This window comes from Hyla sarda, chromosome 1, assembly GCF_029499605.1.
Source record: "Hyla sarda isolate aHylSar1 chromosome 1, aHylSar1.hap1, whole genome shotgun sequence".
Lineage (NCBI taxonomy): Eukaryota > Metazoa > Chordata > Amphibia > Anura > Hylidae > Hyla > Hyla sarda.
Genome location: NC_079189.1, coordinates 617,549,279 through 617,569,023, shown reverse-complemented (window position 1 = coordinate 617,569,023; position 19,745 = coordinate 617,549,279). Strand labels below are relative to the sequence as shown.

Below are 19,745 nucleotides of genomic sequence, written 5' to 3'. Positions count from 1 at the left end.
CTGCACACACTGATCTCTTATACTGATCATTATTATCCCATAGGAGACTATAACACTGCACACACTGATCTCTTATACTGATCATTATTATCCCATAGGGACCTATAACACTGCACACACTGATCTCTTATACTGATCATTATTATCCCATAGGAGACTATAACACTGCACACACTGATCTCTTATACTGATCATTGTTATCCCATAGGAGACTATAACACTGCACACACTGATCTCTTATACTGATCATTGTTATCCCATAGGAGTCTATAACACTGCACACACTGATCTCTTATACTGATCATTGTTATCCCATAGGAGACTATAACACTGCACACACTGATCTCTTATACTGATCATTATTATCCCATAGGAGACTATAACACTGCACACACTGATCTCTTATATTGATCATTATTATCCCATAGGGACCTATAACACTGCACACACTGATCTCTTATACTGATCATTATTATCCCATAGGAGACTATAACACTGCACACACTGATCTCTTATACTGATCATTGTTATCCCATAGGAGACTATAATACTGCACACACTGATCTCTTACACTGATCATTATTATCCCATAGGAGACTATAACACTGCACTCACTGATCTCTTATACTGATCATTATTATCCCATAGGGACCTATAACACTGCACACACTGATCTCTTATACTGATCATTATTATCTCATAGGGACCTATAACACTGCACACACTGATCTCTTATACTGATCATTATTATCCCATAGGAGACTATAACACTGCACACACTGATCTCTTATACTGATCATTATTATCCCATAGGAGACTATAACACTGCACACACTGATCTCTTATACTGATCATTATTATCCCATAGGAGACTATAACACTGCACACACTGATCTCTTATACTGATCATTATTATCCCATAGGGACCTATAACACTGCACACACTGATCTCTTATACTGATCATTATTATCCCATATGAGACTATAACACTGCACACACTGATCTCTTATACTGATCATTGTTATCCCATAGGAGACTATAACACTGCACACACTGATCTCTTATACTGATCATTATTATCCCATAGGAGACTATAACACTGCACACACTGATCTCTTATACTGATTATTATTATCCCATAGGAGACTGTAACACTGCACACACTGATCTCTTATACTGATCATTATTATCCCATAGGGACCTATAACACTGCACACACTGATCTCTTATACTGATCATTATTATCCCATAGGGACCTATAACACTGCACACACTGATCTTCTATGTTGATCACTGGTTTCTCATAAGAAACCAGTGATCAACGATTCTGCCGCATGACTGCTCATGCCTGGATCTCAGGCACTGAGCAGTCATTCGGCGATCGGACAGCGAGGAGGCAGGAAGGGGCCCTCCCGCTGTCCTGTCAGCTGTTCAGGATGCCGCGATTAGCCGCGGCTATCCCGAACAGCCCGACTGAGCTAGCCGGCAACTTTCACTTTTAGACGCGCGGCTCAGCTCTGAGCGCGCGGCTAAAGGGTTAATAGCGCGCGGCGCCGCGATCGGCGCTGCGCACTATTAGAGGAGGGTTCCGGCTTCACTATGACGCCGGGCCCGCCGTGATATGACGCGGGGTTACTGTGTAATCCCGCGTTATATCAGGAGAGCAGGACCAAGGGCGTACCTGTACGCCCTTGGTCCTTAAGGGGTTAAATGGGTACTGCACCCCTAGACATCTTATCCCCTATCCAAAGGATAGGGGATAAGATGCCAGATTGCCGGGGTCCCACTGCTGGGGACCCCGGAGATTGCTGCTGCAGCACCCCGCTATGATTACTGCGCAGAGCGAGATCACTCTGCACGTAATGACGGGCGATACAGGGGCCGGAGCATCGTTACGTCACGGCTCCGCCCCCTGCCATAGACTTGCATTAAGGGGACGGGCCGTGATGTCATGAGGGGCGGAGCCATGATGTCACGCTGCTCCGGCCCCTGTCTTGCCCGTCATTACGTGCAGAGCGAACTCGCTCTGTGCAGTAATGATAGCAGGGTGCCACAGCGGTGATCCCCGGGGTCCCCAGCAGCGGAACCGCGGCGATCTAACATCTTATCCCCTATCCTTTGGATAGGGGATAAGATGCCAGGGGCAGAGAACCCCTTTAACCCCTGCATATTTGTGAGATGTAACCTGTATCTTCTCCTTGTGAGCTTAGATTTGCTTTGGACTTGATAAAGGGCGGAATCCCGAAAGCTTCTCTACAAAATGCTGTTAGTCCAATAAAAAAGGTTATTACAAGATAGTGCAACATTTTCTGATTTGCATCTATATATATGTATACCGTATTTTTCGCCGTATAAGACGCACTTTTTCTTCCCCAAAACTGGGGGGGGAAAAGTCGGTGCGTCTTATACGGCGAATACACACCTATTGCGGCGGTCCCTGCGGCCATCAACGGCCGGGACCCGCGGCTAATACAGGACATCACCGATCGCTGTGATGCCCTGTATTAACCCTTCAGACGCAGCAATCAAAGCTGACCGCCGCGTCTGAAGGGAAAGTGACACTAACCCGGCTGTTCAGTCGGGCTGTTCGGGACCGCCGCGATTTCACCGCGGCGGTCCCTAACAGCCTGACTGAATAGCCGGGTTAGTGCTTACAGGACACCGGGAGGGATCTTACCTGCCTCCGCGGTGTCTTCTCCGTTCAGGATCCCGTGTATGGCCGGCGCTCTCCTTCCTCGTCATCACGTCGTCGCGTACGTGCGTCGGCGTGCGTAACGACGTGATGGCGGCGACGGAGAGCAAGGATACCCGGCCGGCAGCAGAGACGTTCCGGAGCGACAGGGACACGGCGACAGCGATGGAGCGACATCCAGGGCAGCGGTGACGGGTCCGGAGCGGCGGGGCACACGTGAGTATTACCTCCTATACCAGTGGTCTTCAATCTGCGGACCTCCAGATGTTGCAAAACTACAACTCCCAGCATGCCCGGACAGCCAACGGCTGTCCGGGCATGCTGGGAGTTGTAGTTTTGCAACATCTGGAGGTCCGCAGGTTGAAGACCACTATTGGGTTCAAAATCTTTATTTTTTTAGATTTTGCACCTATAAATTGGGTGCGTCTTATACGCCGGTGCGTCCTATAGGACGAAAAAGACGGTATATATAAAAGAATAAATATAAATCAAAAAGTCCCATCAAAACAAGAATGGTACCAATAAAAACGACAGATCACGGTGCAATACAGAAAAATAAAGAATAGGGCAATTCTAAGCATATTTAACAGCTGGTCGGTCTGACTGACCAATAGCAGCACCTAGCGGGTGGGTCAGATTATTACGTTCCTAGGTGTGTTGTTTCCAAAATGGAGTCACATGTGGGTGGTTTTCTCCAAATCCTCTCTTCAAAATCCCAAAGTTGCTCCTTTTCACCTGAACCCTGTTGTGCGCCCGCACAACACTTTATTTCCTTATATGGAGTATTTACAGAATCGGAAGTTTCCAAAAAGGTGTCACATGTGGGGGCTTTCTGCTGTTCTGCCACTATAGATGCCTTTTCTCCGTTAACCTTTTGTAAAAAGGACAAATCTGGGGCTACAAGAACATGCTAGTGTAAAAAAATTCGACTTTTCTTCTCCACTTTGCTCGTATTCCTGTGAAACACCTAAAACTTTCTGATTGTCATTTTGGATACTTTGAGGGGTGCAGTTTCTATAATGGGTCATGTATGGGGGGTTTCTGGCCCCTCAAATCCACTTCAAACTGAACTGATCCCTGAAAAATTCAGATTTAGAAATTTTCGTGAAAAATTTGGAAAAAATGCTGCTAAGCTTTGAGGCCTCTAATGTCTACAAAAAGTAAAAACATGTCTAATTTATGAGGCCAATCACAGCTCAGCTTTCACTTTACCAGAGCTCGTTAGCTGAGCTGCGATTGGTTGCTGTGGGAAAATTCCTAAATTTTTTTTATCTCACACAGTTTGATAAATCTGAATGAATCAATATATCATTTATTTGGCGTTAACTTTTTTTTATAGCAGACCATATCAAATTTAGAAAAATGAAATTTTTTACATTTTTGGAATTTTTCACAAAATAATTATGCAAGTATCGACTGAAATATACAACCATAATAAAGTAGAATATGTCACAATCTCAGAATCAGAATGATAAGTGAAGGCATCCTAGAGTTAATAATGCATAAAGCGACACAGGTCAGATTTTCAAAATTTGTCAATGTCCTTAACCCCTTAAGGACTCAGGATTTTTCCATTTTTGCACTTTCGTTTTTTCCTCCTTACCTTTTAAAAATCATAACCCTTTCAATTTTCCACCTAAAAATCCATATTATGGCTTATTTTTTGCGTCACCAATTCTACTTTGCAGTGACATTAGTCATTTTACCCAAAAATGCACGGCGAAACGGAAAAAAAAATCATTGTGCGACAAAATCGAAAAAAAAAACGCCATTTTGTAACTTTTGGGGGCTTCTGTTTCTACGCAGTGCATATTTCGGTAAAAATTACACCTTATCTTTATTCTGTAGGTCCATATGGTTATAATGATCCCCGAATTATATAGGTGATTTTGTCGCACTTCTGGAAAAAATCATAACTACATGCAGGAAAATTTATACGTTTAAAAATGTCATCTTCTGACCCCTTCTGATCTGAAGTTTTTATCGGTATGATTTTTGTTTTGATCGAACTTTTTGATCACTTTTTATTCATTTTTTAATGTTATAAAAAGTGACCAAAATACGCTTTTTTGGACTTTGGAATTTTTTTGCGCGTACGCCATTGACCGTACGGCTTAATTAATGATATATTTTTATAGTTCGGACATTTACGCACGCGGCGATACCACATATGTTTATTTATTTATTTTATGGGAAAAGGGGGGTGATTCAAACTTTTATTAGGGAAGGGGTTAAATGACCTTTATTAACACTTTTCTTTTACTTTTTTTTTGCAGTGTTATAGGTCCCATAGGGGCCTATAACACTGCACACACTCATCTCTTATACTGATCATTATTATCCCATAGGAGACTATAACACTGCACACACTGATCTCTTATACTGATCATTGTTATCCCATAGGGGACTATAACACTGCACACACTGATCTCTTATACTGATCATTGTTATCCCATAGGGACCTATAACACTGCACACACTGATCTCTTATACTGATCATTGTTATCCCATAGGGGCCTATAACACTGCACACACTGATCTCTTATACTGATCATTATTATCCCATAGGAGACTATAACACTGCACACACTGATCTCTTATACTGATCATTGTTATCCCATAGGGGACTATAACACTGCACACACTGATCTCTTATACTGATCATTGTTATCCCATAGGGACCTATAACACTGCACACACTGATCTCTTATACTGATCATTATTATCCCATAGGGACCTATAACACTGCACACACTGATCTCTTATACTGATCATTGTTATCCCATAGGGACCTATAACACTGCACACACTGATCTCTTATACTGATCATTGTTATCCCATAGGAGATTATAACACTGCACACACTGATCTCTTATACTGATCATTGTTATCCCATAGGGACCTATAACACTGCACACACTGATCTCTTATACTGATCATTGTTATCCCATAGGAGATTATAACACTGCACACACTGATCTCTTATACTGATCATTGTTATCCCATAGGGACCTATAACACTGCACACACTGATCTCTCATCCTGATCACAGGCGTGTATTAACACGCCTGCGATCAGCATTATCGGCGCTTGACTGCTCCTGCCTGGATCTCAGGCACGGAGCAGTCATTCGTCGATCGGACACCGAGGAGGCAGGTAAGGGACCTCCCGGTGTCCGATCAGCTGTTCGGGACGCCGCGATTTCACCGCGGCGGTCCCGAACAGCCCGACTGAGCAGCCGGGATACTTTCAGTTTCACTTTAGAAGCGGCGGTCAGCTTTGACCGCCGCTTCTAAAGGGTTAATACCGCACATCGCCGCGATCGGCGATGTGTGGTATTAGCCGCGGGTCCCGGCCGTTGATTAGCGCCAGGACCGACGCGATATGATGAGCTTCTGAAGTTAAGGTTGTTCTTTTCTGTCTAAGTAATCTCTGATGACACGTGTCTCGGGAACCGCCCAGTTTAGAAGCAAATTCCCATAGCAAACCTCTTCTAAACTGGGCGGTTCCCGAGACACGTGTCATCAGAGATTACTTAGACAGAAAAGAACAACCTTAACTTCAGAAGCTCATAAGTACTGAAAGGATTAAGATTTTTTAATAGAAGTAATTTACAAATCTGTTTAACTTTCTGGAACCAGTTGATATATAAAAACAAGTTTTTTCCTGGAATACCCCTTTAAGGGTTTAAAGGCAATGGAAGATTTAAGTGCCTGCTTCAGATAGGAGTATATATATTGATTTATTATACATGAATAATAAAAAAATTATATTTATTTTCGGTGGATTTGAGGGGGGTATGGTAGATGGGTGGGTAATGATGTGTATATGGCTAATGTATGTATTTTTGTGATGTATCTGAGTAAAAAGGTACAATACAGGGATATGGGTGCACTACTGTGGTAGATGTAAACAATACATTGTCTATCCCTCAACACTGAGGTTAAAATTGAGACATTCGCCAGTGTATCCTTATATGAAGGACACACCAGAGCCCGCACACCAACGCCAAGGTTTCTCAGATGGCGCGGGACCTAGCGCTAACCTACCTGTGCGTGATAAGCAAAGCAAGGGCCAGTGGGCAATTACAGCAGCACGAGGTCGACATGCAGCCTCCTCCCAGGTACCCTCCAGTGTGACTGACACACATGCAATGGGAGGAGGGAGGCTGCAAGCCCCACCTGAGTTGGCTAATATAGGTGCCGGCCTCACAGGTGCTACCATAATGCTGCCTGGAAGATATTCAAGGCGCATTACATATGGAGTTTATACACCTCCAAGTATAAAATATAAACAACAACAAAAAACGTGGTCTCAAATGGCTGGAGGTGCTCAGCCCCAAATGCGGTTGTGCATTTATTCTGGGGAGCAGATCCTGCCCTTGTAGTCCATTGCTAGGGGCGATCCCCAGCATAAAAATGTATACAATGGAGGATGCCTGCAGCTGACGACATTGTATGTGTGCTTAGCCACACTGGAGGGTACCTGGGAGGACTCTGTGAGTCGACCTAATGCTGGCGTAATTGCCCACTGGCCCCTGGTTTTGCTTATCACTCACAGGTAGGTTTAGCGCTAGGTCCCGTGCCACTAGAGATGTCGCGAATTGTTCGCCGGCGAACAGTTCCCAGCGAATTTCGCATGTTCGCATCGCCGGGCAAACATATGTGAAGTTCGATCCGCCCTCTATACTTTAACATTGCAGTAAACTTTGACCCTGTGAGTCAGTCAGCAGACACATTTCAGCCAATCAGCAGCAGTCCCTCCCTTCCAGACCCTCCTACCTCTTGCACGGACGCCATTTCACCCTCATTCAGCATGCTGCAGGCTTAGGTAGTGGAGGGTCAGAGAAGCTGCTCGTGCTGTATAGGGAAAGCGATAGCTAGGTTGCTGCTAGGTGGTGTATTCAGGATCCAGTTTACTTCTAAAGCACTAGTGTAACATCTGCTTTAAGGACAGCACCCAAAAAAGCCTTTTTTAGGGCTGAAAGATATCAGTCCGTCTTGCAGCAGCTGGAGGCACCCTGGTTGGGAGGGAACCGCTGGTTAAAAGGGGTACTCCAGAATCAAACTTAAGTTCCTTCAAGCAACTAACTACTACAGTATTCAAAGGGCTGAAAGATATCAGTCCATGTGTTTTGCAACAGCTGGAGGCACCCTGGTTGGGGACCACTGCTTAAAAGGGGAACTCCGCTGGCAAGCTTTTTTTCTTTAAAGCAACTAACTACTACAGTATTCAAAGGGCTGAAATATATCAGTCCGTGTGTTTTGCAACAGCTGGAGGCACCCTGGTTGGGGACCACTGCATAAAAGGGGAACTCCGCTGGCAAGCTTTTTTCCTTTAAAGCAACTAACTACTACAGTATTCAAAGGGCTGAAATATATCAGTCCGTGTGTTTTGCAGCAGCTGGAGGCACCCTGGTTGGGGACCACTGCATAAAAGGGGAACTCCGCTGGCAAGCTTTTTTTCTTTAAAGCAACTAACTACTACAGTATTCAAAGGGCTGAAATATATCAGTCCGTGTGTTTTGCAACAGCTGGAGGCACCCTGGTTGGGGACCACTGCTTAAAAGGGGAACTCCGCTGGTAAGCTTTTTTGCTCATTGTCACACTAGTGCAAATCACATTTGGTGTGACAGTTGTGCAAATTAAAAAAATAAACTTTTTGGGCTGTTGAATAAAACCAGTCGTCACTGTCAGTTCACGTCACAGTTGCCAGTTTTTTTGCCTGCAGGGCAAATTGTGTCACCTTAGTGCAAATCACATTAGGTGTGACAGTTGTGCAAATTAAAAAAAACAAAAAAACTTTTTTGGCTGTTAAATAAAACCAGTCGTCACTGTCAGTTCACGTCAAAGTTACCAATTTTTTTCCTGCAGGGCAAGTTGTGTCATCCTAGTGCAAATCACATTTGGTGTGACACTTGTGCAAATTTAACCAGAAAAATTACAGGCAGAGGAAGGCTACCCCGCAGGGGCCATCGTGGTGCTGGGATTCCCTTTGGCCCTAGAATGGCCAGTGTTCAGAGGCCACGTACTCTGAACCCCCAAAGTTCTGAGGACTTAGTTGACTGGCTATCACAAGACACCCAATCTACTACAGCTTCCTCTCGGAACCTTGACGCACCATCCTTCTCCTCCTCTAGCTTAGCTTCGGGCACCTCTCATGCTACCACTTGCCCGCCTGCCGCCACCACCAACACTAGCACCACAGCAGCTTTACTTGATCCGTCAGAGGAGTTATTTACACATCAGTTTGAAGACATGAGTGATGCGCAACCATTATTGCCAGAGGATGTAGATAACAGGGATATGTCTCAGTCAGGCAGCATTACACACATGGACGTACGGTGTGATGATGATGTTGTACCCACTGCTGCTTCCTTTCTTGAGGTGTCAGATAGCGGTGAAGGTGCTGATGATGACGATGTGTCCGTGGATGCCACGTGGGTGCCCGCTAGAAGAGAAGAAGAGGGGGAAAGTTCAGATGGGGAGACAGAGAGGAGGAGGAGACGAGTTGGAAGCAGGGGGAGGTCGTCGCAAGGAGCTATTGGCACAGTCAGACAGCATGCATCGGCACCCGTGGTCAGCCAGACGGGACGCCAATCAACGCATGCTGTTGGCACCACCAGAATGCCGTTATCGCAGAGCTTTTTTTGTGTGTCTGCCTCTGACAACAGCGAGGCCATTTGCAACCTCTGCCAGAAGAAACTGAGTCGTGGGAAGTCCAACACCCACCTAGGCACAACTGCTTTGTGAAGGAACATGATGTCACATCACAAACGCCTATGGGATCAACACGAGTACAAGCAGCACACAAAGTCAAAGCCGCCATCCTCCTCCTGGTCCAGCATCTTCAGCCAGGTCAACCACTGCTGCCCTCCTTGCCCCCTCTCAACCATCCGTCTCTCGCCTTGAGCAGTTCCTGCTCATCTGCCCACAGTCAGGTGTCTGTCAAGGACATGTTTGAGCGCAAGAAGTCAATGTCTCAAAGTCACCCCCTAGCCCGGCGTCTGACAGCTGGCTTGTCGGAACTGCTAGCCCGCCAGCTTTTACTATACAAGCTGGTGGAGTCTGAGACCTTTAAAAAATTTGTAGCCATTGGGACACCGCAGTGGAAGGTACCCGGACGAAATTTTTTTTTGCACAAAAGGCAATCCCCAACCTTTACTCCATTGTGCAGAAGGAAATTATGGCATGTCTGGCACAAAGTGTAGGGGCAAGGGTCCATCTGAACACTGATACCTGGTCTGCAAAGCATGGTCAGGGCAGGTATATCACCTACACTGCGCATTGGGTAAACCTGGTGACGGCTGCTAAGCATGGAATGCGTGGCTCTGCAGAGGAGTTGGTGACACCGCCACGACTTGCAGGCAGACCTGCTGCCACCTCCTCTACTCCTCCTACTCCATCCTCTTCCATAACATCCTCGGCCGAGTCCTCTTCCACTGCTTCTTGCTCCACATCACACTTTTTCAGCTGCTGCAATTTTTCTGGCCGCTACTTTCATCTTGATTTGATGAAAAATTTTATTTGGAAAAGGATTTCTCTGTGATTTTCACCGTCCTGCATCATAGAGTCTTCTGGACTTTCTGATCATTTAAACTTGAATTTTCCAGAGTACTAACCATTACACCAAGGAACGCTTGTTGCATGTGATTTTTAAACTAAAATTTTCAAAAATAAAATACAGAAGAACTGGGAAGAACTCTGTTTCTTTATTCGATGAAAAATTTTATTTAGAAAAGAATTTCTTTGTGTGTTTCTCCGTCCTGCATTATAGAGTCTTCTGGACTCTTGGATATGTGCTTGTTCTTATTTTTCAGCCATGTGTACATGCCTCATTTTTCTGGCCTCTGGTGCTGCACTTTTTATGCTGCCGCAATTTTTCTGGGCGCTGCTACAGCTGCGGCTGCAACAATACCACATTTTTGAGCCATGTGTACATGCCTAATTTTTGTGGTACTCTCTGCTGATATCTCTGTCCATTTTAGCAACCGTGCATATTAGATGTATGGTATCAAATCCCACTATGTGCTGCCTAAAGGGGGGCTCTAACTATGTGCTGCCTAATATGGGGGATCTAACTATGCGCTGCCTAAAGGGGAGATCTAACTATGTGCTGCCTAAAGGGGAGATCTAACTATGTGCTGCCTAATATGGGGGATCTAACTATGTGCTGCCTAAAGGGGGGATCTAACTATGTGCTGCCTAAAGGGGGATCTAACTATGTGATGCCTAAAGGGGGCTAAAGCACGTTATTCCAAACCATTTAGGAATGTTAGGTGATTTATGCCCTTTATGGATTAAAACCAGACTCTGCATCAACTCTGTAATTTTCCATGGGAGTTTTGCCATGGAACCCCCTCCGGCACGCCACAGTCCAGGTGTTAGTCCCCAATGAAACAACTTTTAAATTACTATTGTGGCCAGAAAGAGTCCCTGTGGGTTTTAAAATTCGCCTGCCCATTGAAGTCAATGGCGGTTCGTGAACTTTTGCGGAAGTTCACGGTACGCAAACCGAAAATTTTATGTTCGCAACATCACTACGTGACACTTGAAAAACCTTGGCGTTGGTGTGCGGGCTCTGATGTGTCCTTCATATAAGGATACACTGGCGAATGTCTCAATTTTAACCTCAGTGTTGAGGGATTAGCCAATGTCACTGTATACATCTACCCCAGTAGTGACCTATATCCCTGTATTGTATTCTAATTGTTACATATCCGCACCGTCTGTCTGGTGTAGGATTCTATTGTGGCACTTGTAGTCCGCTGCAGGCATCCTCCATTGTATGCATTCTTATAATGGGGATCGCCCCTAGCAACGGACTACAAGAGCAGGATCTGCTCCCCAGTATATATGCACAACTACATGTGGGGCTGAGCACCTCCAGCCATTTGAGACCACGTTTTTTTGTTGTTGTTTAAATCTGAGTAAAAGGGGTGAGATTTCTCCCCAAGGAGAACAACATTATTGGTGTGTGGAGGTACAAAGGCCATTAGCACTTCACTGGGCATTCTGGGAAGATCACATGACCTTCTCAGGTAGCTCAATCACATGACCTTTTCAGGTAGCTCAATCACATGACCTTTTCAGGTAGCATTAGAATCTAACAAAAATAAAGGATTATACCATTATAAAGAAAGTAGACAAAAAGGGGGTAAATTAAATCTGGATCTGTGCTGTAAATTTTGCTTTTACATTTTCGTCTGATTTCTTACCTCAGATCCGGTGATATTTCCCCTGTCATCATTTATCTTCCAAATTATTGTACCGTCCTCCATGCTGGGCATCTGCACCATTTCTGGAGCTGCGGGGACTGTGGAGAAAAACAGGAAAGAAAATAAGTTGAAATATCATCATTTACACTTCCAGCTCCACACAAGAGGTATCACTCCCATCATCCTCCCACTCTACACAGAAGATATCACTTCCATTATGTAATAACGCGCATATACAGACATTATCACTAATAGGGATCGACCGATATCGATTTTTTTAGGGCCGATATCGATAATCTGTGGACTTTCAGGCTGATAGCCGATAACTTATACCGATATCCCGGTATAAGTTATCGGCTATTTCTCCAACAACGCCTCCCCGGCCCCGCAGAAGCCGCCGCAGATCAATGCTTTAAACCGGGCGCTTTAAATCAGTGAACTGCAACGGATTTGGCTGTGCCAGAGACTGCCGCCGCCACCTGCTTCTCTCCCCCTGCCTCTCCGGGGGTCCTCCTGAGTCCAATCACCGCCACTGCCCCCCCCTCCCTAGCCTCTGCCCAGAGACCGCCGCCACCTGCTTCTCTCCCCCTGTCTGTCTGGGTGTCCTCCTGAGTCCAATCACCGCCACTGCCCCCCCTCCCTAGCCTCTGCCCAGAGACCGCCGCCACCTGCTTCTCTCCCCCTGTCTGTCTGGGTGTCCTCCTGAGTCCAATCACCACCACTGACCCCCCCCCTCCCTAGCCTCTGCCCAGAGACCGCCGCCACCTGCTTTTCTCCCTTGCCGGTCCTTAGTCCAACCACCGCCACTGCCCCATTGCCTCCCCCATCCCCGGTTTTATAATTACCTGTTCCCGGGGTCCGCGCTACTTCTGGCTCCGGCGTCCTGAGCTGTCACTGTGCGCACTGACGGTGACGTCGCGTTGAGGACGTCACTCGTCATTGTGCAGCGTACAGCAATAACGCAGGATGCCGCAGGAGCCAGAAGTAGCGTGGATCGGCGGCAGTGGCGGTCTCTGGGCGGGGAGGGGGGGGGGTGCATTATCGATCCCTAATCACTATAGTGTGGTGCCCATGAGGAGGATGAGTGTAGTAGTCAAGGTTAGTTGAGGGCAGTAGTTCCTCTGGTAAAGTCATTATAGTTTAATCACGTGTGTCGGGGTGGTCTGGCTAACTTGAAGGATCCCCCGGTGAGACTGTGCAATTTTTGTAGTGTGGGGGGGGGGGGGGGGGGTCTTGCACAGGTTAGAAAGTTTTTGACCCCATGGTACATTTGGTGGTGACTGGGGACGTACCCATGATGATTACTGCAATAATGAAGATCCAGACACTCCGGTAACTTACTAACAAATGTGAACTTTACTTGAAGTCAGAATCCAGATATTAATGTCTCTTTAGCATAGGAATGTAAAGTTACAGCACGTTTAACCCCTTAAGGACAATGGACGTTAATGTACATCCTGATCAGCTGGTACTGAACGCACCAGGAAGTACATTTACATCCTGTACATCAAGCGCGCACCAGAGCAGTACTAACTTCATTCTTCAATACAGATCATTAGTGATGCTGCAGGTGACTCATAGCGGTGCTGCGGGAACTGATAGTTCGATCAGTCAAGATGGCTGCCGGAGATGGCTCCAACAATCTGCTGCTTTGGTTTGCCTGGTTTGCCTTTTAGCAGACCAGAGCAATAGATCGCTGATATTACTGATCAGTCCTATCCATAGCACTGAACAGTAATAGCTATCTAAGGATTACTATTCATAGTCCCCTATGATCCCGTACGGTGAACGATGTAAACGTTAAAAAAAAAAAAGTCTGAAATTGCGGCTTTTTTGGTCACATCACAAAAAGTCACATATATGCAAAACTCGTACCAATAAAAAACTACAGATCATGGTGCAAAAAAATGAGTAGTGGCATTTTAAACATACTAATTTTGTATATTAAAAAGAAAAAAAAAAAACAGTACAGTAAATAGAAAATCATGTAACAAGGGGGATCATTTTAATCGTATTGACCCTCATAATAAATAGATAATTTTTACCATAAAGTGCACTGCGTGAAAACTAATCCCTTCAAAATTACAGTTTTTCTTTTCAATTTCTCCACAAAATATTATATTTTTTTGATGTGCCATACATTTTAGGGTAAAATGAAAGACATCATTACAAAGTACGCAAAAAACAAGCCCTCATATGGGTCTGTGGATGGAAAAATAAAAAAGTTATGGCTCTTAGAAGGCGATGAGGAAAAAATGAAAATGGCTCGATTCTTAAAGGGGTATTCCAGGCCATTTTTATATATATCAACTGGCTCCAGAAAGTTAAACAGATTTGTAAATTACTTTGATTAAAAAATCTTAATCCTTCCAATAGTTATTAGCTTCTGAAGTTGAGTTGTTGTTTTCTGTCTAACTGCTCTCTGGTGACTCATGTCCCGGGAGCTGTGCAGTTCCTATGGGGATATTTTCCCATCATGCACAGCTCCCGTGATGTGACATCATCAATGAGCAGTTAGACAGAAAACGTCAGAAGCTAATAACTATTGGAAGGATTAAGATTTTTTTAATAGAAGTAATTTACAAATCTGTTTAACTTTCCGGAGCCAGTTGATATATAAAAATACGTTTTTGCCTGGAATACCCCTTTAAGGCCAAAATGGTCTGTGTCCTTAAAGGGTTAAAGGGGTGCTCCAGGGAAGTTCCTATACAAAGAAAAAAATGATCCTGCCTGATATGCATGGCTCGTGTGGCCCCTGTGGTCTTCTCTGGCTGCTTGATATTATTTGCCATCCTTCTCTCACCCATCAACATGAATACTACATTTCCCAACAGCCCTTGCAGCTCTGTTCTCACTGTCATCCAGCTCCTCACAGCTCCCTCTCTATGAGCAGCCACACCCTTCTGCTCTGTGAGCAGAGAAAATCAGTGTCTGATTGGCTAAGGCTGCACACACCTCCCAGGTAAAAGGTGCATGACTGATCAGTGCAGGGCAGAAACCATGTGGTCTGTGTCTTATAGGAGGGTGGGGGCTGCTTTCAGAGAGGATGGACAAAGACACAGAGGATGGCAGAATAACGTATTTTCCTCACTCGCTGCATGTAAGTCACAACTGAAAGAGGGGAAACTGCTCTATATAGCTAGTACCCCTTAATGCAGATGTGTGGATAGTTTATCATTGTTCCCTTTAGTAAGGCTTTGGTAGAAATTATCTTGGCTACTATTTTGTACGGTGCTTCTCGCACTTTGGATGCTAGTGGTGATGTACAAATACAGGAGCAAATGCGGGTACAGATACAGTCCAATAAGTTCAACCTTGCTTTTTGGCAAGATACTCTATGTGCAGGGCATATGCTGAAGAACTTTTCGTGACCTGTTTAGCCATGTGACCTCCACTCTGACCAATAGATAAGTGTTTGCAGAAGGGTCCTTACTAAGCTAGTTCTGGCTAGAAGATTCTCTTTCTCAGGGCAGGAAGCAGTGTACTAAAAGAAACTTGCCCTTACAGTGTGGAGTGAAGATGGTCTTGGGTAACACCTCCGAAACTCTTCACAGTCCCAGGATCTACATAATCTCGACCCTATTCGGTCTCAGATCTGAAGATTCCAACAACTGAACAATACTTGGACTACTGATGCCGGCTTTGGCTTCAACAGGTCACTGACTAGGCCTAAACTTTACTGACAGACCCTAGCAGGTTAAACTCTGACTAAAATGATCTACCCAGCAGGAGCAGAGCTGGAGCTAGACTCATCTGTTTTTGGGGGAGCACCCTGGGAATAGGGAGTTGGACTAAGGAACTTCTCTTACAGCACTTGTACAGCAACCTGTACAAAAGTTAACCCTTACACGACCATAATACCTTAGTGTATGCTGAAATAGCAGTGAGACATACTAAAGTATAGATATAAATGTTAGACTCACAATACCCAAAACAGATTTAGACATTTGAAAAAGCGATTCCTCAGCCACACGACAACTTCATACTGTAGTAGTTGGGACACGGGAACCATGACACTGCAGTATTGTACAGCGGGGTCTCACCTGTTTCACCAGTTGTGATATGTAATGTCTGTAGAGGGAGCTGTGACCGACGATGTGTGATCAGGATTTCATATTGTTTATATGGCTTCAGACCAGAGAAGGTGACATCTTTTCCACCTTTACAGGAATCTATGTTGGGATCTTGAGGCTTAATACAGGTCTTTATAGTTTTCTGGGTGTCCTTGCACTGATCCGGGGTGCACACAATACTCAGTTGGATGCTGGTAGATGTCACCTCCATGATGGTCACTTTGACTCCTGATATAAACATAAAATAGGGAAATATTGTTAATGTTAATAAAAATTACCCGAATCTACAGAACCATTCTCACAAATTAATAATAATAATAATAATCCCCATATGTGTGTGAGGACCCCAATATATCAGTCACCAGTGACTTCTCCATTCTGCCATGTTTCTTTACAAAGTACCAAATCATTATGTTAAGCACTTCTAGTAACAAGAAATTCGTATGTACAGATTTTATATGTTTCTATTTTTATGTTGCTCTGTGCATTTGGGGGAGGGGGGGATTACTGCAAAATTCAATGTCAGTCATTTTTACAAAAAAGTGACAAAACCTTGCGTAAAAAAAAAATCTATGCAATAAGTGCTAAAGAAATACACATTAGGCCTGCACATGTGACTGTGCCCATACATAGAAAACCTCCTGTACGTAAGGACATATCACAAGGAACGATGTATGTATAAGAAGCCATGGATCCATGAGCTATAGAATAGAGAATTATATCCATGGAGTCTCTCCCGCTCCTTCCTCCGTCTGATTACGGCTATAAACTGAGGAGATGAAGCTTTTATTGAGGACACAATGATGGCGGTAGATCCACAGTACTTCCCCCGTCCTTCTGTCTGATGTAGATTTAGTAATAGCCGCATTTCACCTGCCCTGTGAACCTCTACTATTAGGGTACGTTCACACGGGCAGATTTATTTGCGGGTTTCCCACTGCGTATTTGAAAGGGGGCGGGCTCTTTGCGCCTTAGTGTCTCTTGCTCTCTTATAGTTACATATATATATATATATATATATATACAGTGGGGATCAAAAGTTTGGGCACCCCAGGTAAAAATTTTTATTAATGTGCATAAAGAAGCCAAGGAAAGATGGAAAAATCTCCAAAAGGCATCAAATTACAGATTAGACATTCTTATAATATGTCACCAAAAGTTACATTTTATTTCCATCATTTACATTTCAAAATAACAGGAAACAAAAAAAATGGCGTCTGTAAAAGTTTGTGCCCCCTGCAGAATTTATAGCATGCACTGCCCCCTTTGCAAAGCTGAGACCTGCCAGTGTCATGGATTGTTCTCAATCATCATCTGGGAAGATCAGGTGATATCAATCTCAAAGGTTTTAAATGCCCAGACTCATCTGACCTTGCCCCAACAATCAGCACCACGGGTTCTTCTAAGCAGTTGTCTAGAAATCTGTAACTGAAAATAGTTGACGCTCACAAAGCTGGAGAAGGCTATAAGAAGATAGCAAAACGTTTTCAGATGTCAATATCCTCTGTTCGGAATGTAATTAAGAAATGGCAGTCATCAGGAACAGTGGCAGTTAAAGCAAGATCTGGAAGACCAAGAAAAATATCAGACAGAACAGCTCGCAGGATTGTGAGAAAAACAATTCAAAACCCACATTTGACTGCACATTCCCTCCAGAAAGATCTGGCAGACACTGGAGTTGTGGTACACTATTCCACTATAAAGAGATACTTGTAGAAATATGGTCTTCATGGAAGAGTCATCAGAAGAAAACCTCTTCTACATCCTCACCACAAAAATCAGCGTTTGAACTTTGCAAATGAACATATAGACAAGCCTGATGCATTTTGGAAACAAGTTCTGTGGACCGATGAGGTTAAAGTTGAACTTTTTGGCCGGAATGAGCAAAGTTACGTTTGGAGAAGAAGGGGAACAGAATTTAATGAAAAGAACCTCTGTCCAACTGTTAAGCAGGGGGTGGAGCAATCATGCTTTGGGGTTGTATTGCAGCCAGTGGCACAGGGAACATCTCACGAGTAGAAGGAAAAAAAGGATTCAATAAAATTTCAGCAAATTTTGGATGCTAACTTGATGCCATCTGTGAAAAAGCTGAAGTTAAAGAGAGGATGGGTTCTACAAATGGATAATGATCCTAAACACACCTCGAAATCCACGGGGGATTACATCAAGAGGCTTAAACTGAAGGTATTGCCATGGCCTTCACAATCTCCTGACCGCAACATAATTGAAAATCTATGGATAGACCTTAAAAGAGCAGTGCCTGACAGACAGCCCAGAAATCATAAAGAACTGGAAGACTTTTGTAAGGAAGAATGGGCAAAGATACCTCAAACAAGAATTGAAAGACTCTTGACTGGCTACAAAAAGCGTTTACAAGCTGTGATACTTGCCAAAGGGGGAAGTACAAGATATTAAATCTACAGGGTGCCCAGACTTTTGCAGACGCCATTTTTTTGTTTTCTGTTATTTTGAAAGTGTAAATGATGGAAATAAAATGCAACTTTTCTTGACTTTATAAGAATGTCTAATCTGTAATTTGATACCTCTTGGAGATTTTTCCATCTTTCCTTGGCTTCTTTATGTATATTAATACAAATTTTTACCTGGGGGGCCCAAACTTTTGATCCCCACTGTAGTTATAGTTATAGAACAGTTGAAAAAAGACATATGTCCATCAAGTTCAACCAAGGAAATGAAGGGAAGTGGTATGGTTGGATGAAGGGGAAGGGATGTGATTTTATATTTCTGCATAAGCATTAATGTTATATTGTTCTAGGAATGTATCTAAACCTGTAGTGAATGTATCTGACCCTGTTAGAAAAGTCTTGACTGGTTGTAACAGAATTATGCTTTGTCTGATTCTTTCTTTGTCTAGTGTTTCCCGTAGACCTTTAAGTGTGTGTGCACGTCCGGCTTCCGACAGTGTTCACCCTATTGCACTTAGTAGTTATGGTCCCTGTGGTCAGATCATTACTGGACTAACAGATTATCTAGATAGTAAGTCTGTAAGTGTTCTGAACAATCTCCTCCATATACACAGATCTGTGCCCTGGACACAAAAAAATAGTAAATCACATGAAAAAAATGGAGAAATAATTTAAAATGGATCCAGCAAGATGCAGTATACTAAGATAGTCTTAAGACAGTGAGCATTGACCAATACATTCCCCCAGTTAAAATTTGTGAGGTCTGGCTTGAAGTCCAGTTTAAGGAGTTTCTGCTGCAGTTAAGGTTTTGAGGATTTGCTTAATTTGTCTTTTTACATGGAAAAGTGTAAAAAAAAAGAAAAGCAATATAACCCCCATCATCGCTCCCTCCCTGCCATCACCCCAAATCCACCTGCACACCCGTCCTGTGATCACCTATCCCCTCATCACCCCATCATCCATCCCCTCCCTTGTCCCCTGTGAAAGCTGTGGCGATCTGATTAGCAGTTTTCACTGTAAAGCAGCCGTCCACTATCACCAGAGACCTTCACCTCTGTGTCACCTGTGATCATCGCCCCTTGTCACCAGAGACCGTCGCCCCTTTGTCACCGGTAATCATCGCCCCTGCGTCACCAGAGACCGTTGCCCTTGTCACCAGAGACTGTTGCCCCTGTCTCATCTGTGATCTCCATCCGCTGTCGCCCCTTTGTCAACTGTGATCGTCGCCCATGTGTCACCTTCTCTGTTAGTGTAGGTCAGCCGTCCTGATATAGTCGCCACTGCATCGGCCCCTGCATCACCTGGGCTTTCTGAGCCCTCTGTACCCTCTGACCCA

General features: G+C 44.3%; 1 protein-coding gene across 1 annotated transcript in view; it reads right to left on the bottom strand.

The window, feature by feature from the left end:
- LOC130314468 (uncharacterized) overlaps positions 1-19,745 on the bottom strand; it is a gene marked incomplete in the record, with an annotated part of 198,042 nt that overhangs the window by 60,365 nt on the left and 117,932 nt on the right. The window contains 2 exon segments of the mRNA XM_056552729.1: positions 11,911-12,008; positions 15,954-16,211. Coding sequence (XP_056408704.1) covers positions 11,911-12,008; positions 15,954-16,211 — 356 coding nt within the window.